Below are 24,959 nucleotides of genomic sequence, written 5' to 3' on the forward strand. Positions count from 1 at the left end.
TTTGCTTTCTTTCTGACACGAGGCACCGAATTAACCTTTTGTCTGCATCTTAAGTATGTAGCTGGAGTCAGCCTGTATTCAGCCTTGCTAGCATAGGGACTAGTAGCCGAGGCCAGCATATTAGTATTGAGAGAAAGATGCTGGATTTAAAAGGAGCGCTCTGAGCACGTTGTACTGGAAGTCTATTAGGAAAAAGTATCACCTTTCTAAAACCAAAATGTAAGGAATTTATCAAGTCATCTCACAGAGTTAGTGTTAATTAAATAGCTTTCTACAATTGATAAAATTGAAACTTCCCTAAAATGCTCCAGCATGTAACCACCAGCGGGCCAACCTCATCTTAGCTTTGGTTACAGTTAGCTAGCTTGCTGCCCCTGCCTTGCATTGCTCTTGGCTAGTGGAAAGTAATCCTAAGTTAAACACTTTTGCTTTGTATCATTTATTGTTGTGTAAAATCAACATTGTGTCTCATGTTAGTGTCATGTTAGCTGGGGAAGTAATATGGAAAATTAGCCAACTAATTTATTTAATTTATTTATTTAACAGCTTCCTATCAACACATTCGGCAGACAGGAAGCAACTTCAGTAATAGTTTTCAGGGAAGAAGTAAGGATGCAGTGGCTAAATTCTGTGCCCTTTGTTAATTTTGTGTGTGTGTGTGTGTGTGTGTGTGTGTGTGTGTGTGTGTGTGACACAATGCTCTGAAATGAATGCAATTACTCAATTGATGGTCTATAAACTTACCTCAGCAGTACATTAAGTTTAATGGATTCTAAAGTGTATTAAAAACTTCTTTGTCTCCTGAGTGGGATAGGGAATCGTGGGTTATTGTGCAACTTTGTGGTATCCGCTTTAGAGAAAAATAAAGCATCTAGGCTCCATTAAGTTAATAACTCCATACCCTCATTAACATAGCATGGTCTTGATAAGCTGCTGTAGAGACTCTCTATCTATCTCGCCTTTTTTTTTTGTCTGTCTCTCTCTTGTTCTCTGTGTCTTATTTCGTTGTTACAAAAACAATTTCCTTCCCTCTGTTTCCCTCTGCCTGTCTCTTACACCTCGCCCTCTGTATTTCTTCTTCTCCTGCACTGTCAAACTGCGATAATTAGCAGGATCAAAAGAGACAGCAGAGGGAGAAGTAAAGAGTGAGAATGAGGGAGGCCTGTCACTTTTCATCTTGGTCTCTTCTGTACTTTAGCTCTGTTTTTCCGGCTGTACGCATGCATATCAATACAGACGCAGTAAACAAACCGTCGTTTTAATGCGAATGCATGCGTCATTACACCAACAGAGAGAGAGAAAGAGTTTGGGAGTTTCAGCGTGTCTGCCTCTTTTTCATTCTGAATCTTCCTCCCTCACTTAGCATGACTGTCTCTCTCTCTCTCTCTCTCTCTCTCTCTCTCTCTCTCTCTCTCACCGGCTCTCCTCATGCACTCTCTGTCAATCGATAGTGGTACTTATAGTGTGGCTGAGTGCCAAGCCACCACACAGCTGTACCACTGTCTCACTGTAATTGGTGTGTGGAAACACTGTCATGCTCCATGAGCACACACTCAACAGTCTGACTAGTTCACTGGCTGACTGGCTGGCTGCTTCACTGTAATTGGTGGAAACGCTGTCAGGGTCCTTAATAATGTACGTTCAACCAGTCGACCGGCTGACTAAGTGAGGGGTTAGCATTTGGTTGGGCTGGACTCTAACCTGACTGGTTGTCTGCATGTTTAGTGGTTAGCTGGCTGACTTGCTAACTGATACTTGGCAGTGATGAAAAAAGGAGGGACATTCGTGATGGATGAGGCCGTTATTTCTGGAAAACGTTTTCCAGAAATGACGACACTTTTCGATGGACAGGATAAAGAATCTGAAATGAAGATGTGTCTGGACAGTGTGTGGAAGAATAACCGCTGAGGCATTTCAGCTGTCAAGGCCTTCAACAGAGCATGTTTTTGTTTGGCTGGGTGGTCAGTTGGGTCTGCGGTGCACTGGTTCGCCCGTCTCAGTGGCTCACTGAGTCTCTTTTTGTCTGGTTTACAGTTAAAGGTTCAAGCATTGTAGAAGTTCAGATATGGCCGCACACTAAATCTTGAAGTTATTTTTTATTTCTCCATGAGATAATAAAGTTTGTCTCATAAGAAAGTGACATGTTTCACGCCCAGCCTCTTTGGGCATTGTCCCATGGTTCATATAGTTCATATGGATTTTATGTTGAATTGTTAACAGATCCACTGACTCGTAATGTTACAAGCTGATTGGTGTGCTGCCTGACTAATACAGCGAATTACTGTTTTTGAAGAGTCGACTGGCTTAATTTTCCAAACTGCAAAACATAAAAGGGTTTCATTGCAATTTGGTGATTGGTGCTTCTCCAGGGAGAACCGGCGAGTCTTCAGTGAAATGTCGCCTAACACCATCACTGCCAGATTGCAGCACAGTGGGAGAATGCGCACGTATGTCTTCTGTGATTACAGCTTTGTTTTTCAGCTTTAGTCTACCTGCTAATAGCACAGAGTGATAATTAAATTATATTGTACAACAAAAGATGAGGCTTCGTGCTGGCTCAGCGGTCTAGAGTGCAGGCCTGCAAATGATTTCAGTGATTAACGTAACTTCAACTCGAGTGGAGGAACTGATCAGTGAAATCACCTCCTGTTGTTGAAAGTCAACGTGCATACACCCAGCCCTCCACTGCACAGTTAAACAGCCTTGACTGTGAAATGTTAGGGTTCATGTGATGAACAGGAATATCTTTTGCTGTGCTGATTGTTTGTATGTTACACGCAGTTTACAGAAAGAACCCGTGCAACCTTTTAATGATGAATACTGAACATTATCAACACCCCGAGGCAAACGTGTTTCGCCCCACATTGGCTCATATCCTTGATATATTTGCGGTGTAAAATCCAAGCTGTTGAGACAGTTCTGTCAGAGTGGCTTATAGCCAACAGGCAATATAAACTTTTAAGACAGTGATGACCCTTTGCTCACCCCGCACCCTCTCAAAGTAAACTTTTCAGTTGCAGACAATTTTGCATACACCAAATACTCCCATGATGCAAATAGAGAACAAACAAGCGGCACTGTCGACACAGGACCCCGTTATTAGGTCACAGAAGAGAGGAGACCGAGAGGCTGCAGCCATGCAGCAGCTCTGTGAGGCTGTGCTTTTAAGGACAGCGGTGCTTTGAGCTAAATGCTAATGTCATCATGCTAACATGCACACACTGACAATGCTACCATGCTGATGTTTAGCAGGTACAGTGTTTACTATCTTAGTTTACCAAGTAAGCATGCTTACATTTGATAATTAGCACAAAATTACAGTTTAGGCCAGCGGGAGTGTCGCTAGTTTTCAAGCATTGAGTAATAATTAGGTTGCTGAAAAAGTGACCAAATCAAAATTTTGACCTGATTATGGCACAAGATGATCATCAAAGTCATTACAGTTCATCTTCAGGGGGACATGAATGTGTGTATGAGATTTATTATTATCATAATATAATATTTCACTCAAAACCACAGATTTTGGCCTCATGGTGTTGCTAGAGGAACGGTTGAGACACTCCAGTGTGAAGAAAAATGATGGATCGACCGACAGACCTTAGAGCCATGCAGCTAAAAACACAATCAAAATCTTTTACACTTAATCATGTAGAATATATTACTTACAAATTGATTAATTTCTTGAAGAAACTATGAACCACCAAAAAGTGACATGAGAGTTTGGAGTCCTAGATCTGTCCTGTTATAATGATGAGTAAAATGGCAATCCTGTTTTCTAATGATTGCAACAAAGGGACGTACTGCGGGTTCTATTAATTCAGTCATTTAATCAATTTCAAGATAAATCGCAAGATAGTTGATATATTGTAATAGTATTGAGGGCATAGGACAGAAGAACTCCAACAGTCTGTCGGCTTCCTTGTTAATCACTGGGGAAAGAAATAGAGCCGTTAGCCTAAGAAGTGTTTTTATTTTCATTTTTATAGACAGAATTGAATGTGATATTGTTGTTGTTGTCGACCACAGCCGTGTTCGGGTCAAATTGTATCAATAAAAAGCAGCACTGGGACCAGATTTGTTTTCATAGCCGTTGTTATTCAAAGATCAGGGAAGAGAAAGAAAAGAGAAAAGAACAATGCATGTGAATTGAACGTCAGTCAGCTAAGGCGACGGCTATGCTCGACAGCACTAAGCCCATATTTGCTGAATAACCCTCCCATCTTCTGTTTGTTTTTTCAAATGAAGACAGGTAAGGACTTCTTGAATCAATTTAAGAAAACACTTGCAACAAGGGATCATTAATGGCAGCTGCAGAATGGTTGCATTTAAGAGCTGTGACTTCTGATGATTTGAGAGCGAGCGAGGTTGGTGCCGAATTTTACTTCATTTATGATTCATTTGTTGTTGCTGTAAATTGCGTGCACTTTTACACAAACAGCACGAACAAATCTAGACCAAAGTGATTAGATGTAATTATTGATTGTAGAATTACAGCGATTTTTCAAGGCGGCTTTGACTGGCTGACAAAATGTTTTCATCACAAATCATTTACAAACCGCATGGGGGGGGAAAAAATTAAGCAAAACATTAGTGTGAGTTTAAGCATGGATCTTCAGCACATAAACACATTTAATCCAATGAGTGTGACATCTTCATCACAGCACAATCCATCTGCAGCAGAATGATGAAGCTGTAATGAATTCTCTCATTTGAGATTAATACATTTTCATGATAGAGTAATGCACCCAGCACAAACAAGATTATCCCACCGGCAGACAACTCTACATTTCAGATTCCTCAGAAACGGCGCAAAGGTTGTGGGTGTAGAGACGCAGGAAATGGGAAAGAATTAATTATAGATCTAAACAACGTCACGATCTTCTGAAATATTGGCCGAACGTAAACCTCTGAGCTGGTTCGGCTTTGAAAAACCTTGAGGGAGATGATGCAGTGGCGTCAGCACTTTCCGGTGAGATTGTTTTGGCAAAATGCAACCTCACCTTCCTCCTTGGTGGAGGACAAACTGCGTCACTGGGTGACTGACCTATAACTGCCTTCCCTGTGGCATCTGTCCTTGCTTTTGTAAAAGGTCTCCTCCCATGATGCCTCTGCTGAACTGTTGGTCTGAGGCTATGCAGAACACATACTGAAGGTTTTCCCTTCCTCATCAAACAGCTGTTTGACATTCAGCTAATTTCCCCCCAGGCTCCTTTCAAAACTTCCAGGTGTTATCAGAGTCTCTGCTAAGGGAGCATTTGGGACTTGGTTATTATAGGAGAGAATGATGATTCAGTTATCTTTTTTTAGTTTAATGGTATTTCTTTGCCACATGGCAAATGCAGCCCTACACTTTTATGAGATTATACATCATTTTTGGCACCGGTGATAAACACTGTAATAAAACTAGTAATATCCAAATATCTTGACACTGTATGCTACCTCATAACTGTGGTCAGAGACGAGAGAACAATGGCCAATTTAAAACTCCACTGTAGTTATTACATTGATTTATTCTCTATTAAAGGTAAAAGTACAAAGAGCTGCTGTATATTACATCTCATTTCACTGTCATTTCCGTGTGGCTCCAGGGTTGGCAACTTCTGCCTGATGTTGGCTGGTCGGTCCACCACTTTGGTCCAGACTGAAACATCTGAATAAGTGCTGGACAGCTCGCCTTGAAATTTTATACATGCACTCATGGTCCCCAATATTTCACTTAATTACTAAATTGCAGGCAAAGTGTTGACATTCCTGTCAGCCACGGTTGTGCTTTGTGTTTAGTGCTTATTAGCTTATGTTAGCATGCTAACAAGCTAAACCAAGATGGTTAAAAAAAAAAAAAAAAAAAACTGGGAGGACAATGTGACACCAGGGTGTATCTGCAGTGCAGGAAACCCACTTTGCAGTCATTATCATTGCAAACGTTTATTCAGAACATTCTGTCCAAGCTCTGAAGGGGAAAATGTTACGCTCGACTATTGTGGAGAGGGAAGAACATTTGACAGTCTATTACCCATACCATTACTCTCCCATGCCTTAAGATAATGCCAATAGGTTTTGCTGACTCGCTTTTGAATAGCTAACCACATCTTTTACCATGGCAACAAGCACCTGCTGCACAGTAGGTGGAAGAATTGGATAAAATCTGTCCTCCTGCCTCCTGGGATACTGTGCGTCACCACGCACACGGCACCCCATGAAAATTGTTTTCTGCTGTGAATGAGGCACATGCCTCTGTGGGGTGCAGCGGTGAAGTTATACAAGTTATGGCTTGTCAGGCTGATCAGGGCAGGACAGGATCCTGTCCATGGTGAAGTGGTGCTATTTCCATTACCACTCATCAGACCGAACATCCTTCAGTTTTGCTGCAGTAACTAGGTAACCCTGATCCACAGAAAAAATGAAAAAAGGCACCGCTGTCTGTCTGAGAAACCTGGGAGCGGCTCGCTTCAATTTAGTCCATCGAAATGCAGACAGGAGCTGCAAACCAGGGAGGAAATGTTTACAACAACAACAACGGACAGGGGAGAAGCTGAGATCTCTTTATTTTTATCTCTCACACACACACACACACACACACAAACTGTGGTCAGTTACCGTTATAAGCTGTGAAAAATAGTTTGAAACTAGGAACAGATGCATTTTCTGCAGAAAATTTCAGTATCGCAACTGCAACTGCTGAAATACTGAAAGAAGCTGAAGTGGCACTCATACTATAATTAATGAAAAGAAATTGCAGCCAGAATGGAAGAATTGAAAGAAGTTTAAGCTGAAGTGAAATCAGCAAAGTGATGAATTCAGGCTGGAAGTGTGAGGTGAAGCGGAAACACTGAAAGCAGAGGAACAGTTACACTGTAAGAGCTGAAAGCAGTGGAAGAGTCAGTGGACACGTGCGCACTGACAGCAGGTGAACTGACGAAGAAGCAGATGAAAGCAGTTGAATTTGAATGAATTTAATGATTTTGATAATGTGTATAAAACACTTAGTAAGACATTCACCTCCCCATATTTGCTTTCTCATTTCACTTGTTGGCAATGTAATAATTTGAATGCTGTGAGCTCAACGTATGAGTCACTCTCAGTAACATATTGTAGACTTGAAAATAAATAATTAAAGCTGCCTTCAAGGAGAATGTCAGTTCCATCTGAATACAACGCTGTGGGCTACGAGACGTGGATGCTTGTTTTTGGTCTTCATCTTAGTCATATCAACATCTGTTCCAGGCCTTCATTTCTAGATTTTTTAGAGAATTTTTTTGGCTCTGCAAAACTCAAAAAGCTAGATACTTAAGCTCACAGTTAGCAGGATAGTCCAAATATAACTGCAGGCGCCAAAGCAACTCAGACCCAGAGCTCCAAGAATAAACAAGATAAGGCACACACACGTCACAGCCCCGCAGCTAATATTGATGCACCCCGGCTATCTTATTTGGGTTTCTTCACATCTTGAGAAGATATAATCAGACTTATTGTAAACAGGATATTATGTTTACATGCTGCAACACCAAAACGGAATACTTGAGTATCCAGAATATTAACAGGATATTGATGTGCAGAGAAACGCACTCTGTCACAGCTGATCAAATGTTCTCTATCGCAGGGTGGCACAGCGCTCTGCACTCTGTTCGGTGGTACTAACAAAACTGCACCCGAAAGTCATTTTCAGAGGCAATGAGGCTGCCGAAGACGGAACAGGCTCCGGTTCAGATAGCAGTGCATGTGACAGAAAACTCCCCAAACTCTTGAAAGCCTTTTAAATAACATTTTTGACTTTGTAGCACTGAATGTCTCCTTACAGTGGATACTGATAAGAAATCATCTCAGCCGGAGTGGCAGCGGACAGGAGGTCATCTTGATTTTTCAAAATAAAGGTATCCTCCTAAACTGCTGTCAGCGGCAGTGGCAGCTGAGACTTTGCAGGCAGTAAAGTTTATCAGCCTCTTTGGGCAGCGGTAATTTTTCAAGGCGTCTCTGATACATAAAGCCTCCTACGTTATCCAAATTGATTTTCTCATCACCGGTGATCCCCATGCTGATACTGGCAGCGTTGTCTACTTTCAGAATGTGGCTCTGCTTTAAGTAAATTTTTCCCCCCGCTGAGCAGAACACTATATTTCTATGACTCATCAACTTGTCAAAGACGAGGGGTGACAGGGAGAGGAATGGGGGGGAGAGAGGAGAAATAAAGATGAGGAAAGGAAGAGGAAGGAAATGGTGATTGCGGAGGAAGATAGAAAGGAAGGGAAGCGGGAAGGAAGCGGTGAGAGAGGGAGAAAGCATGAGAAAAGGAGTGAGGAGAGAGGTGCTTGGGGGCTGAACATTATTTAGACTAAATGAGGTCAAGACCTTGAGCTATACACTGAATCTCAAATGTAGTTGCTCACATCTGCAGCCCTCTGTGTGTTTACGGGTTTGTGTACGGCTCTGTGTGTGCGCGTGTGTGTGTGCTGGCTCGTGTCCGTGTAGTCAATAGAATACCAACCAGGTCAATGTCATTTTTCCGACACTTAAAGCCTTATTTGACCAATAAGGCGTCTTTATTCGGAGTAATACGTCAGTTTAAGGCCTCGTATAAACACAAACACCTCCATCACCGCCTGCCTGAATCCTCCTCTGTCACCGCATTCCTCTCCGTCTCCCGATCTCTCTTTCCTCTCCTATCATTGCGGGGTAATAAGGTCACTAAAAAGCTGACCTTACATTGAACACGCTTTCCTGCATCTTTGCTCCTATCAGCCGCCTCCTGCAGGTCGCCTTGGAAACAGACAGCCAATGGGAGAGCTGATCAGAGAGCAAAGGTGTTCTGCTCGTGTGGACTGCTATATCGCTGTCTAATCACTGCACACACACACACATTTACACACAGAAAGGCAGCACTGAAGCCCCTTTTTGATAGTTCAGTATGCAGCCGTCATTGTTTTCAGGTTTGTGAATGGCTTCAAACGGAGGTGAGGCCACGAGGGAGGACGATGTCAGGTCCACCTCTGCGTTTAGCTACGAGCCCGACACAACAAAGCCCTGTCAGAGTGGGTGGCGGCGTGAGGTTTTCATGTGGACGACAGCAACAAATACGGAACTATCGTTTCATCGGAATGCCAGCGCAGTAGAGGGAGCTGAAAATTCAATTTCAGTTTCAGTGATCACAATCTCACTAATGTTAACCTTCAGCACCATAATGGAGACACGGTTGTGTTTTGTTTTGTTTTTTGCGTTGTGAGGTTTGAACATGTGTATTAAAACAGTGCCTGAGACCTTGAACCTGTAGGATAACATTGCGGGCATCATTAGAGATGCCTGACAGTCAGTGAGTGTGTGTGTGTGTGTGTGTGTGTGTGTGTGTGTGTGTGTGTGTGTGTGTGTGTGTGTGTGTTTGCAAGTGCAACACAGTGAGGACTGGAACAAGCTGCCACAGTGTTGGAAAGTGAGGACATTTTGACCAGCTTACAACTTCAAACAGCTCTTTGAAGGTTGAGACTTGGTTTTAAAGATGAGGTTAGAAATAGGTTCAGGTTAGGGTAAGGGGTAGGGTTCGGCATTTAGTTGTGACGGCAAAGGGTTAGGGAATGCATAATGTGAATGAGGGTCCTCGCAAGGACAGAAGTACAAGTGTGTGTGTGTGTGTGTGTGTGTGTGTGTGTGTGTGTGTGTGTGTGTGTGTCCATTGATTCAAGTGTTCTATTTTGGAGCAAAATACCACGGCGCTGTTCTGCTCCACTTACACCAACACCTGTTTCCTCAGTGTGTTCCAAGTATTTGTTCAGTGTCCATGCCATCATCCATCCATCCATCCATCCATCCATCCATCCATCCATCTATCTATCTATCTATCTATCTATCTATCTATCTATCTATCCATCCATCCATAGACGGACTGATAGTTTGTATGTTAGTCTTATGTTTTGGACAAAAGAATAATCCTTCCTGTTTCTGCTGCTCTCTTTTCCTCTAGTTGATGGGGTTTATCTACGCCTGCTACGTGGTCAAGCTCATTTCAGAAGAAGAGGATAGCTGTAAGTGCACACACACATATACACACACATGCATGTACACAGAAGTCTTACAACAGACCAGCAGAAAGGCCTAAAAACACAAAGACGCGTATGTACATCCTGCTGTAAAAGACAAAGTTTCTCACTCGTCCGTGTTCAGTAAGCCGCCCCTGCTGCTGCGCCTTCCCATGCTTTCCATTCTATGGAGGCACATGTGCAGTTTATGATGATAGCGGGGGCTGCTTTACCATCAAATTGCTTAGTAATTTTTGAAACAATGGGTCTTTCATTTCAGACACACAGGAAAGCGGCCATCTCATTCCCAGCCGCCAACACTGGATCTTGCAGACTGAATTAACAGCTGTTGCTCTCAGCTCCATCTTCAGCTGACTGTTTTAAAAACCAGAACTCTTGAATATGCGCTTGAAAGCTACATATAAGATATTTTGCTGATAGACTGACAGCCTCTTAACACCTTGCATTAAAATGCATCTCGTATCTGGATTGAATCTAGACACGATTTAACCACATCACATGTAAACCCAGTACGGACATGGCCCTGTTTACACCTGCGTTAACGCGCATCCTGCGTGATCCGATCACAAGTGGACAGCCCATCTCTCTTCCTCGCTCTCGTTCTTCTTAAACCCTCTTCTCACTTGTGCGGGTCCACAAAAACAGCAAGAAAAACACAAGAAAAGAAAATGGCAGCCAGCCGTGAAGCTGCGCCATTGTATTGACTTTTAATTACTTTTCCAAGTCGAGGAAGAAGACGTCTTTAACAAGTGGACTGCTGAAGACGAAAGCAGGGAGGCAAATGCTGTTTAATGCGATTACTTTAAGTTCAGCTGTGGTGAGTGCCACCTCTGTCCAGAGGGCGATCTGGATGCGGGAACGTAGTCAAGACTAGTGGAAGAGGAAGAAGACGAAGGTATCTAAGCTTTTTAATGCAAGGTACAAAGGGGGTCTGCTGCATGTCAGCAGGCAGAAATTTGCATCCCTGCCACTTGAAGATTCATGTAGAGGACATGGAAATGAAGACACCATGCTGTTCTTGCATGGCAATGTAGAGCTAGTTAATCTTAGTATTCTAAGGATGATTAGGAGAAAGGACAGGATGGATCTGCTGTGCTTAGCTGTGGTTGATAAGCTATGATTGAATCATCACAAACTGCCAATTTGGAATATATCTGGTAAAGTTGGTTTGGGAGTTTAAAGGTTATGTAGCTGGTGCTTCTGAGTCAAGCTTGTGAAGTAAATTCAATCTGTTTTCTCTCCATCCCTCTTTCCTGACACGTCCTCTTGTTCATTCCCTTCGTAACGAAGCAGCAGGTTTGAATGAAGCCGTCTTGGTCTCCCGGCTTTCGCTGACCCTTAGACGGAATTCAAAGTGAAACTTGCAGCCTCCGGCTTTTGCAACCAGCAGCTCATTCATTTACAGTAACACATTGGCGAAGAGATGAGAGAGAGTGTGAAGGACGAGGAGAGCTAGGTAGATTCATGCAGGATCAAAGTTGTCTTTCATTCATGCGTCTCTACCACTTCCAACCGCCATCACCAAGCAACAGTCACAGGGAAAAATCTAAAAGGATGAGGAGGGAAAACAACGAGAGATGATCACGCATCCATTCATGCATCATTTCTCCTTATTCAGTCTCGTATCAATACATCAATTCATCAATACAACCATGCTGATTGGGAAGTGTGCAACTTCTGCAGTAAAAAGCGACCTTGACTCGCGTTCGGTAAGCGTTTCGACGGCTTAAATGAATCGCATTTGAAGTGTGATACGAGCAACAGATGAGGCAAATCAACATGTTAATCGTGTGATTGTTGTATTTTGAATGCAGAGCGCGTTATGTGAACATTAACTTGAATGAGCCCATTTACCTGAGGCCATCAGTTTGGTTATTGCATTAAAGCAGACGCAGCCATTCTGCGGGAGGATCAATACCCAAGCATGTCTTATTCAACACTGAATTGAGGATGCTGTTTGCTAACGCATAAATATTGATAGGTAATAAATGCAGGCTGGATGAGTGGAAATAGTTTGAAGCGCTGAGAGCAGACAGGCTTTTCCTGCTTTCTTTCCTGCTCTGAGCAGACTGGGGATTGAGACTGACGGGGGAAATGATCTCCATCTGCTATAAAACTGTGGGTCAGCGCTGGATACAAGACCGGCTTCTGTTCCTACAGGCTCCTCATGTGACAACACTACCTCTGTGTTCACCGAGGTCGCACATAAATATTAAATCACCAGACTGTTGAAAGATCACTCAGTATTTATCCCTTTTTTATGAAGTATAATTGAGCTTCAGTGGTTGTTTTGAGATTTTTTAACACTGCATTTTAATAAGCTTTGTGGTGGCAGGACAGGAACCCTAAAATGCCACTTGTTCCATGTGTAAATAATTAATGCCGAGCAGTTATTATTTGGCCTTTGCTTAACTGTTTTATTTTGGCCCTTGGCTCTCAGTGCTGCACGTTCCTGCTTGTTTTGCAGCCTGAGAGAGTTTGTTGGAACTAAACAACAATTTCAGATGAGCTGGAGTTGGAGTGAAATGCTGCTTAGGGCATTTAGTTCATCTCATCTTCACTGTAGCATCTCAAATCTGAGGCAGAAGCTTAAAATATAGCCTGTATCAATCACTTTCTTGTTTAAAGGCTAAACCTATTTCAGCTTCTTACAATGTGTGATGAAGTCCTGCGGAAACGCACTGTTTTCAACCACAGTTAGTTAGTTTGGGTTGTTCCACATGGGAGATTTTGTTGTTTCTCACAGGTTTATAGTGAATTCACACTAATATTCCACTGTTTGTTGGGCCATATAAGCCGCACAGTCTGGTTGGATTTTCTGAATTTAGGCCATATTCCAACTGGAGAATTTTCATATTAAGACATTTAGGATATGCTGATATTATTGAGGTTTTAGGAGCATTCTTTCGATATGTATGCAGCACATTGAGAATATGTGTCTCAATTGAGATTTTTACTGTCGACTATAAACAGCTTCTTGCCTGTTTATGATCATATCCGTTTGAAAGGTAGAGATGCATGCACTGAAGAAAAGCTTACACACCAGTCACACACCTGCTTTTAAACAATTTGAAAGACTTGGCTATCAACAGGATTTTAGATGTGCACAAATATCATGACGCTGACCTTCTCAAGAAGGTGGTTGAGCAAATGAAAGAGGGAAGCTGTGCTCCTTGAACGCAATATGAAGGGCTGCATGTGTATTAGTGGAATATTCATTGTCATGTCAACAGCTTAGTGGGAATATTGTCTTTTTGGAATAAAGTGGGATATTTTGTGCATGTAAACATAGTCAATGCATAATATTCCCAAGAACCAATCAGAGTTTAGCAACATTTGAATCAAAACGGCCGTTGTTGGTCATGTTTCCAGCTCTGTCGCCCTCACAGTCCTGATGGAAAAGATTAGCTGAGTTTTTGACTGTTAAACGCCTCATAAATTAGAGTTGTGAACACTTAAGCTGAGCTTTGTCTTATTTAGTCCTATTAAGAAATGCTCATTTTGAAACCAAGACACATTTCACTGCCATGCATCATCAGCTAACCATCTCTTCACCCATTCTGTAAAGCTGCTTATGTGTTTGCAAGCTGGAGCCTAGCATGCATTGGAGCAGTGGACATGTCACCAGCCTCACACAGGGCTAACACATGTAGACAAATACATTCACACTCAGGCTCACACCTACGGGCAATTTAGAGCTTCCAGTTCTTTGGACTGCGGGAGGAAACAAGAGCACAAACGTTCAACCTGCACACTCCAGCGCTAATATTATAAGCTGCACGAGTGATTCCCACGTGTCTCCTCAAGGGACAAAGGTTATCAGGAGGAATCGGGATTCAAATTGAGGTTTCAGGCCGCTATTAAGGCTTAACGAATACGTACGCTATGGCGGCGCCCTGTCGCATGCATCAATTTCATGTGACAAAAAGATCATTTTCTCCATAATAATTTTGGGATTCATTGTAATCTTCGTGTTGCTGAGTCTTACCTCCTGAGCGTGGCTGTGGAAAGCGCTGCGCGATAATGCAGTCTGGGGGACTAAACAATAATCAGGGAGCTTTGTTGGGAAATGCGCCTTGGGTGAAGAAGCTAATACTCACTGAGGACCTATGAAGATTTTGAGTTGCTGAGAAAGCTAATTACTCTGATAATTATTCTGTGCGTGTGCGAGTGGGTATGTGTGCGTATAGGGTGTGCGTGCGTGGTTGTGTCTGCGTGTGGGAGATTAATCATAATAGTCCGTCTTATCTGTCTCACAGCAACTCGTATGTGTCAGACAGATTCGTATCAGATACATGAATATCACATGAACACACACACACACACACACACACACACACGAGAGTACACTGCAGCCTCTGCGTGATCGGTCTTTATGGAAGTGGAGGCGTTTAGGACACTTCTTTCAATGGTGAACATTTGCAGCTAGAAAATAATTAAATACCACAAAATAAAAAAGGGAAATGTGATTGCTGCTGTTGTCTGGTGAAGTTTTCAGTTCCTGGCTTCTGCAGAGAACCGCTCCTGTGCCGACATGTTCATCGGACAAACCCGGGCCTTATGAATAACATATCTGAATTTTTAAATTGGGCCGCTACAGCCAGATAGGCAGCACACTGACAAGGTTAGAGGCTCCATTTCCTCTCGTGTTCAAAGGGTCGAGCATGGCAGAAACTCTGCTGAGACTATCTGACTGCAGCATGAATCAGCAGGAAACCCTTACCGTTCACACCAGGCCATTCCTCCACAAAAGGATGCACACAAAGAAGGAGTACATCAGGCACAGGCAATGGCTCTGCATTGTCTGCGCGGAGCAGCCATAATGAGCCAAATGATCATAAAATATCACTGTCTTGCAGCGGTCCAGGAAAACCGCTGGTAGACAAAGAAGATCATCTGTCGTCCCGTTGTGTGGTGGAATCAAAATTTCACATGAATGCATTAAGAGGATTAAGGGAGACGTGTGAAAACTCGCAGCTAAGATGTGGTGATTTATAATGAATTTTTACATAACTTCAACAGAATTAAAAGAAGGGGGAAGGCATGTGAGGACAGATGCCTTGACACGCGGACTCAGAATGGAGCTTAGAAACTCCAAAACCATCATAGAACAAGACATTTCTACAGATAAAATGATTCTTCAGGAAATCAATGACTGCATTTGGCTAAGAAAACGATTTTTTTTTTGGGGGGGGGGGGGGGGGGGGTGAGTGCTTATTTGCTTTCATGATACAAGTTAGATAAGAACATACTGCTCTCATCTCTGTCCAGTGACACTCAGGCCAACAGCTAATTAGCTTAGCTTAACTGGAAATGGGGGAAACAACTAGTCAGGCTTTGTTAAAAAAGTTAAAAATCCGCCTACCAGCACCCCCAAATTCTACTCATTTGTGTTGTATTGTGTTTGTGTCGTCTGTACAAGAACCAAAACAAACAAATTTGTGGTTTTAAGGCGAGCTACAAGCTGAAAGTCAAGCAATACATAAATTATGTAAAGGCCCGTAAAACCACAAATTACCATGTGTATATTTCATTCTTTGTAACAATGAGACAAATATATATATATAAATAGCATGTTAACTGTTGCACTTTAGAGGTGCCTGTAGGCAGTTTTTGTATGTTTGGACAGAGCCAGGCTAGCTGTTACCCTCTGTTTCTAGTCTAGCTAAGCTATGATAACTGGGTGATGGCCGTTGCTGCATGCAGACATGAGAGCGGTTGATCTTCTCATCTGTCACTTTGCAAGTAGGTAAGTGCATGTCACAAAATATCAGTCTATTCCTTTAAAAGGAGCTACAGCATTATACCCAGCATACTCATTAGAATGACATGTAAAGACATTAATACTGTGCCTTGCATATTCATTCATTATGTAATGCATTGGATTCTTTTGATAGGCATGCACAAGCTAATCAGTGAAATCAGTGAATTTGCTGGAAATCAAAATTGCCCGACTTGCGTTTGTTGCTGGCCTCCACATGATGTTTGCGGCTTATTGCAGGCGTAAGCTACTTTCATCTCTGCAGTGACAGCCAAATTCCACATTGTACTTGATGCTATGAAATCATACTGAATAAATAAGAAAGTGTGCAGCTGATCAAGGCGAGGAAGTACCCTTTTATGAGCTCCACAACATCAAAGTAAAAAAAATATCATGGCTTCCTCTCTTCAAAAGTCCAGCCTCTCTGCCTCAGTCTGAGCAAAGCAACCACCTGCTGGCAGCTCCTCAGCCCGGGAATCTGAGGCACTATCCTAGATAATTTAGGAGTTAAGAGTATTCTCAAGGCATAAATATATATCGCTGCATAAGTCTTAGTCTTCCTCCTAAAAATAGAAGTAGATTTGCATCGCAGGATTTTCATGCAGTTGAGGCCAAATATTCACTCGAAGCAGTTTCATGCCTCCAACTCTGATTAGCTCGAAGAGCAGCAGCGATAGAGGTGGTAGTTCTGGATCAAAATGTCCTGTTGAGACCTCTGCAGGTGTAGGCGGCCTAATGCAATGAATCATCTGTGGTGGGAGGTTCCCAGCTGATCACCACAAAGGCACACACTTTCTCTAATTGATGCTGTTTTTGTGCAGTTGATTTTATAGGAGGGTTCGACTCGTACGGTTACCAGGGGCCTCAGAAGACCTCCCACCTCCAGCTACAGCCCATGTACATGTGAGTATAGTTATTCATAGCGATGTTTGATGGTGTTTTTATCACTTGCCCACAACATCCGTCTTAAATACGAGGATAAAATAGCATATATTGTGCAAAATGGTAATCAGAAATCCAGTTCCTCCAGATCCTCAGGCCAACCCCCTCCTCAGGCGACTAACTTTCATCAGTGTTTGATATCTTGAGTTCTGCAGTGAGGATGATATAAGCACATTCTCGCTGTATCAGCATAAGGGCTTATCATTTATCAGCCCAAGGTCTCATCAGTTATCGCTGTTGTAGGGCTTTCATCACTCCCCTCTCGCGGTGGCAAATAAAGGTGGGGTATGTGATGAAAGCTGCTGCATCCTTGATGTCATTCTTGCTGAAGCTGTGCTTCATAATTAGGTCTTTTACTCACATATACTAAAGAGGGCATCCTCCTGAGAATTGCTGATGTGCTATGAAAATGGTTTTGTTGTTTTGGAAGCTGTTATTTCATGTCTCCACAGGCTAGTTTCTGGTTTATATATGAAACCATAGATTACAGTTTCGTGGAGACCTTCAGCTATTCTTTGGCCGGCGAGCCAATAGGATAACACAAAATGAGTCTGAGTCCAGGCTTAGACAACCCTGCATCAATCTCGCTGTCTCACTCTGTCCCATGGAAAGCTAAAGCTACACTATTGTAGCAAACAACAATACACAATAATGGTGATTCCACCGATGTGCAGCAGACAGGTGATCAATATCTGTTTTTATTAGAGAAAAGAGCCAAAGCGAATTAGAGAGAGATACGACAGACAGAGAGATCGAGAAAGAGAAATTGAGGTGAAGATGGGCGAGAGACCAATAGGTCGAGTGAGAGAGGGAGCGAGAGAGAGAGAGAGAGCGACGGGGAAAGAAAAGAAACACAGAGTGATGGATGAAACGTAGGACTAAACAAAGAAGAAAGGCAATAAAGGGCCATTCTGTAGTTTTATATGTCCCTTGTGGAAGTCATAACACAGATCATAAATCACCAACCCCCAAGATAATGGCTGCTAACACAAACACGCACTCCCGCACAAGAGCCGGAGCGTGAATACACATATCTATGCACGCACAGATGATTGCACCCACACACAGACGAGCACACACACACGCTCAAACACCGCACACGCAAGCAAACACACGGAAAATGTGCTGATAGACATCTTGTGCTTGCACATTAATGTACGCACACATATAGGAACTCACACACACACACACACACGTATATGCACACACACACAAACATCATCAATATGCTATCATTGTTCCCCAGCTGTTGTCCCTTCACTTTGGTGTTTATTGGCTCTGGCCAGAGGGACCAATAAAAAAAGCATCAGCTGTACCGTCCCAGTGGAATGCTCTTCGTCCCTGGCAAGACACACACTCAACCACCCACACACACACACACACACACACACACACACACACACACACAAATAACAACAACAATTACCGCCTCCAGTATTTTGTAGAAATGTGCAGTTCTTTGCAGAAGAAAATCCTCTTAGATCAACTTATTGTTGACCTCCAAAAGCTTGTGTTTCTCCATGTGAATTCAAATGAGAGTAAGAGAGTTAAGCGTAATCCCAAACACAGAAAAATAAAAAAAAAATAACAACACAGAGCCAAAATATCAGGTTCTGACTGTAAACATCTTCATTCATTATTCCCACGACTGATGTTTCATCTCTGCATCTGTCATTACAAACTCATGATTAAGCTCCTGGTTGCACTTGATGGAGAAAATTATTACAAAATTATCTTCAGGAATCCAGTGTGCTGAAGTGAGGTGCAGATTGGTATCAGTGCAACAGCAGGAAATTTCATCTAAGAAGTGTATTTAGTAAAAGTATGTCAGAGCCGTGCTAATGTGTAGCTAAATGCTACACTGCAAAGACTATGATTACTACTTCTCTTTAGCATTTTGCTAAAATGCTTTGCTATTGTAATCGTAGCACAAGTGGAGAAGAGTCATACAGTCTGGGAAGCTAATTCAGCAGCGTGAGAGTTTGCTAACATTAGCGACCGTAAGATACTGGTCATACCAGACCAAGTAAGGCTGTAGCAGTAAACAGCTTTAAAGTAATAAATTCACTCATTTCAATATTTTGGGTGAAAGTATCAAAACCAGTATACTCATGCAAATGTTAAGCTGTCTCTTGAGAATCATTATCTGTTACCAAAAAAAAAAAAAAAAAAGCAGTGCCTCTGATGTCCTCATCAAGTGTGAAACACTTTATCAAGGACGATACTGAGCAAATGCACTGCTAAGCATCTCATCATAAACCTCTTCATCTCAACTCCTCTCAATTATTCCTCAACTTTCTCAAGTAGCTTTAAAGTTGCTTAAAACATTTTTTCACAGTAGGACAGTGTCACATATACTGCGCTTGTTCTGAGGCAATTCTGCTGCCTCTCTTCGTGACTGACTGTCATTATTTTGTGTAACACCCTCCTCTCCTCTTCACACAGGTCAAAGTAAACCCAGGAGCTACTTCCGGACCGCTGCCTTACCAATCGCCACCGCTTAAACGTCCTGCTTTTACTACTCCAACTGTCTTTTAAGAAACAACAACCAAGACACAGACAAGTAGACAGGATACGGAAGACACGTTTCAGCCTACAAACCCCCAGTCCGATTGCTTCCTTGGTCTGCCTGTCTGTTTGTCACAGAGTTAGGTCTGTTCCTGGTGAAACACTGGCCTCGTGTGGTGGAGCACCGTAACTGCAGGACATGTGTGCCACACCAATCCAGGCAGCTCTAGTATCAACTGCATTCTTTTTTTTTTTTTCTTTGTCTCTGAGGGATGCAGTCAAGAGCCAGTGACTTGCTTCCTCTTGTTGGGTATCTGCATTGTGAAGGAAAACAAAGAGGTGATGAATCATTGTCGAATTACTGACGCGTTTCTTCAGGCTTCCAAGAAGAACTCGTGGAGTTCTGTCAGAGACGCGTTCAAGTCGAACCCTGTTTCTTCAAGCGGAAATCAGTCGCTGTGTCAAGTGTTGTGGTATGTAACAGCTCTCAAGTGCAGATATGCCTGACCAAAGAGGTTCAAAAAACCCAGAGGCGCGTCCTTATGTAAGCAACAGAGCCTGTTTAACCGTCTCTGGAAGTTTTTGGTCACTGTGCCTGATAGATTAGACACTGGACTTCCAGCCATCAAGCATCTACTAACCAGACTACCGATACAGGAATGTTAGACATCTTTTTTCTAAGATTACTTTTTGGTGCATTGGGGGACAAAACAGTGATGGAGGTCATGGTTTGGACTCAAGCACGAGCACATGCCACACATTTTATTCTGCTGTTTCATCAGAAACGTTGAATGTTAAATAACAGCGCGATGTGTAGATGTGTATGTGTAACATACTCTCATTTCATATGTGCATGTGTACAGGAAACACACATTCACACACACAGGCATTGAGCAATGCATATGTGAATTCACACATGCATGCACGCACGCACACACACACACGCACACACTCAACATAACCATTTAACTTTTTACTACTAATGTGAATCTTAATGTTTACAATAGAAATTCAGTCTGCCAGGACAGGAAGACTGAATGCCTGACAGACAGATGCAACAGGTGGATAGACAGGCAGACAGACTGAGAGACAGGCAGGAGACTCAAGAGAGATGACGGACATTTTTTTAGCTGCAGTATCCCGAAGGCCATGGGGTGTTTTCTGCCATATTAAAACACAAGGAACACTTGTTCCAGATGTGTCTTTTAGTCTCTTCCTGTCAAAATATTTTGTCTTCCATCCAAGACAGACCGGTAGAGGTAAATAACATGACAAAGAAAGCTACCACTGAAGAGGGATTGAGGTCAGTCAACAGTTTCCCTTCCACCTCAGTCCTTTTGTAGCTGTAGAAGAAATATATAGAGAAAAAAAAAAAGCTGGAAGCCCAGTAGCTGCAAAAGCAGCCGGATCTGCAGCATCCACTTCTTCCTAATGTCAGAAGTAGTTCAAGAGCAGCAAAGAAATCTTCCACAGGCTACAGTTACGTAAAGAGAAAAGACACACCCTTTACAGACACGACAATCACAGTCAGAATGGCCTGAATCTCATCATGGATTGGCTTCTTTTCTTTTTTTTTTAATCATAAAAAAATGGCTGTCGTCACCATGTGGGAACAGAACAGAGAAGAGTTAGATTAACTGATTATTTAAGGACAGAGGCTGACTCTTCACGTTGGCCCTCGCCTGCAGACTAACGAGGACAAACATTACACCAGAGATATGACAGAGACTTAGCAGGCTCTCACCCCAGCACACGCCCACACACACGCCTCACGACTCGAATTTTTATGTTGAAAGTGCCAACTCTTTCACCGCCTGGATATCTGTAGAGCCTGGTTTCTGAAGGCCACAGACTGGGACCAAACATAATGGGTCTCAGGTTCACTTTTCTTGGGTTCACCTGAAAGAAAAAATAGCGAGAATATTACAAATCAAAAAGAATTTTCACATTTGCATTCCAGCAGGCCAGCAGGTTTCCTCTTTTATTCTGCTCCAAAAAAAAAATAATAATAATAATAATCAACCGATTCCTCCTGGAAATGTGACTGAACGTGTTGCATTTGTGTTGCGATCACTGGACCAAATGTTTGAGGCCTTCTCTGTCGACCAAGGAACACTTCTGGGTGCAAACACTGGCTTCTCTTGACATTAGGACGGACTAACAGACTATGTCTCCTCTACAAACTGATCTCAAAGTCCACCTTCCTCCCCCCCGTCTGCCAGTTATCTTCAGCAGTTCATGTTTTGTAACAAATCTCTGTGGGTTATGTTCAGAGTCGCTGCCCCGCGAGGCTCCGCTGACACTCTGGAGGACAGAAACAACATTTTGTGTGTTTGCATGAGTTGTTTCCAAACTGTTGCGTATTTAATCTCATGCTGCGTGTGACTAACTAGCTACTTAAACTGGGAACTGTTTGGTTTGTCGAATGCTCCTCAACTCTCTTCAAAGAATCCTAAATGTGAACTTTGTGATTTTTCTATAAATAACACAGTCTGAAATGTCTGCCGAGTAAAGGAGTAAAATAGCTACTGCAATGTAAAACGATGAAATGTAACTTTGAACTTCTAGACGTTTTTTAATCACATGTGGCCGTGTTTACTGTTTTTTCTAGTTGACTACTAATGTATGATGTTGTGTACAAGTGGGACTACTATGTTTTATTTCTTCTAACTGTACAGCGTATTTGAAATGAGGGAGTCAGAGGAGGATGGGAGGAAAGAGAATTAGTTGCACTATAGTCTGTAATTCTTTCATTAACCACTCTGTCAGGGTTTGGAATTCACTTTCACCTCAGCACATAATTAACTTTACATATTCATTTAGATTTGAATTATCAACAACACCACACATGCATTTTTAATAAATAAAATGACTGCAGATAAAGTGTTTCTGTTTCAGAATTCACATCAGGGGCTAATTCTGGGGAAGGGGTCACATATCCATTATTTAGGCGCTTAATTGAAAAAGATAGTTGCTCGTGTCATTAGCAAATGACACTATTTGAGCTGAAAGTGAATTTATTTGCTAATTTATTTGTCCTGAATGGAGTCGACCAATTCAATATTAGCTGACCGACCCAACAGCCACCTATAACACCAGACTGAAGCAATTATTCACAAAATCTGAAAGGATTTCAGATATATAATGTGACTCAAGTGTGTGTGTGTGTGTGTGTGTGTGTGTGTGTGTGTGTGTGTGTGTGTGTGTGTGTGCGCGTGCGTGTGCATGCGTGTGCGTGCGTGTGTGTGTGTGTGTGTGTGTGTGTGTTAGACTTTGTACTGCAGCACACTGTACTTTTCTGTGTCATGGTGAACTGAACGACACTTAACCCAGAAGCTGCAAAGCCACAACTTGAACCCAAATTGAACAGGAGAAGGAAATTGAAGAGCTCATCGCAGATTGTTCAATAAACAGCAATAACAACAGTAATAACGTACTTTAAAGTAACAGCGAAGACAGAATCGACACAGTTTGTGGTGGATCTTTATCTTCACTGTTGCTCGATCACAGTTAGACTTTGGAACGGTCAATAGAGCTTTTGTCTGTAGATCTAAGAATGCACATCTGTACAGAGAGAGGTGAACATTTGCAGAAGCAGCTGTTATTTTGTTGATTGGTGCCAATAAACATTCAGTCAAGCCATTGTCTCTCAATCTGTCCTGAAATCTAACTTTTAAAGCGTCACAGTTGTGACAAGAGTACACAGTTAATAATAACATGTCTGATACAGCACTGAGGAAATGTGTGAATAACAGGGAAAGACATATATCCTGTGTTTGGACACATTTTCACAAAATCTAAAAAGAAATTTTGCATTTGATGAGTGAAATGCAGCATCTTCAGATTTTACTGAAACTAGCTGCTGAAAACTGGAATCTTGATTGGTGCACAGAAGCATATGATGTCACCTCTTGCCATCTGAGCAACATCCACTACAGGAATGAAAAATATGACCGACTGAAATTTTTGAGTTCATGTAGAATCCCATCACTTATTAAAGAAGCTGATAGAGAAAATATGTTTTCAGGGTCTTGTAAGTATTGTCACTGTTGCTTGTACAGTTAGTTTAATGAGGAAAAACAGATGTTAATAGCCAAAAAATATCATGTCAATAATTAGATTACATGATCCAGTAGGAATATCATGCAAGAGAAAAGCGTAGGACCCAGGATAGAACCCTGAGGTACTCCACAGCTCGGCTCAGCTTCCTTATGAGTAGTAGACAACAAATGTGTTAGCGTAAGTTGTCTAATTCTTTCAAAGTTAATTTCCTTTAAATTAACGTTAATTTAAAAGACACTGGGCTGTGTTAGAGGAGCGTTTAGGAAGTGCAATAAGACATAATCTTGAAACATTACATAACTATTCAGTGTCTGTACATCAATACAGAAACATCACTAATTCCCAGTGAAAACTGTAATATTCAAGCTTTCTCTGTGGCTCTGGGTTGATCTGTTAATGTTCACCACTGACTCGAACCATCTGCGTTGGTTTAACTCCTTCTCTCTTCATGATGGTTTTCCCACACGTGACTGACTGTACATAAACTAGACATTTGGGAATAAAGTAGACGGAAAGTCTTTATCGTGTCCTCTGTTCTCTGACACCTTTCAGACATTTTTCGTACATTCCTGATCTCAAATTATTTACATCTGCTACATTACGTATGTGTAAGACAAAGTATTCATAGTGTGAGTTGTGTCTTTGGGGGTTGAGGGGGTCTTTCTTGTTTCCAGTATGTCAGTTCTGAAGAAAAATCAACTTCCTAAAATGACTGGAAGGAAGTGAACCAGGACTCTAAAAGACAGGAAAGGACAGCATTCAAAAACCCTGATCACTTTCTCTTTCAGTTCAGTTCACACTTCCTGACCAGTCAGCGAGTGCATCCGTATCTCGTTAACTTGCACACACACATGCACAGTCATTTCTAGGAAGCACTATTGTTCATTTGCCTCAGAAACATACCGGTAATCAGTCAGAGGAGTAGAGTGGGCGGTATTCTTACATTCTCATCAAAGGTAGATTTGGTGTTTGAATCCCTGAGAATAATGGTGTTTAAGTAAAACATGAAACATCTACTCAATTAACAATAAACACCTCTTGACTGTGAAAGAAAAGCCCTCTTTGTGCAGATGCATTAGACTGAGCTCAAGATAGAATAAGTGGTCAAGGTTGGAAGTACTTAAAATATTTATTTGTAGCCTGCAGAGCATCCACACTTCTTGACCTGTTTAATGTGGAACAGCTACACTCCAGAAAATGTCTGATGGGTTTACTGGCTCTATGTAATAAGCAGAGACTTGCACTTGTTAAGGCTTTTTAACATTGTTGGCATTCTCCACTAAAACCAATTGGGCACAGCCAGGACAAGCAAACTAATTACGCCGTGGCTTACGCCCTGTGGCATTAATGAGGAATTGTAACAGAGCTAACAACCCATTTTACAGGCGCCCCAGTTAGGTTTATTTGAAAGTTGTGCCAACAGTGTTGAACTAAAAATGTGTCCATTCAAATTACTTCTAATCTTATGCGTTTAAGTGTCACTTTCTCTGTTGAAATGTAATTAATTCTGGTTAAAGGGGTGATTTTGTGAAGATGAGAATTGTGTGTGTGTAATACATCTACAAGCTTTCGAGAACTATATGTAGCCTGGAACCAGCCTGCAATCACAACATCACTACTTCCACTAATAATGATATAATAGTGACATAACAAGCGCTTCA

General features: G+C 42.1%; 1 protein-coding gene across 1 annotated transcript in view; it reads left to right on the forward strand.

Annotated features, from left to right (window-relative positions):
- Positions 1-23,818, forward strand: part of nkain2 (sodium/potassium transporting ATPase interacting 2) — a 79,981-nt gene extending 56,163 nt beyond the window's left edge. The window contains exons 5-7 of the mRNA XM_076755627.1: positions 9,950-10,010; positions 16,608-16,689; positions 19,174-23,818. Of these exons, the coding sequence (XP_076611742.1) occupies positions 9,950-10,010; positions 16,608-16,689; positions 19,174-19,183 (153 nt within the window). The 3' untranslated portion in view covers positions 19,184-23,818. The remainder of the gene's footprint in view (positions 1-9,949; positions 10,011-16,607; positions 16,690-19,173) is intronic.
- The last annotated feature ends 1,141 nt before the right edge of the window (positions 23,819-24,959 follow it).

Source organism: Chaetodon auriga, chromosome 18, assembly GCF_051107435.1.
Source record: "Chaetodon auriga isolate fChaAug3 chromosome 18, fChaAug3.hap1, whole genome shotgun sequence".
NCBI lineage: Eukaryota > Metazoa > Chordata > Actinopteri > Chaetodontiformes > Chaetodontidae > Chaetodon > Chaetodon auriga.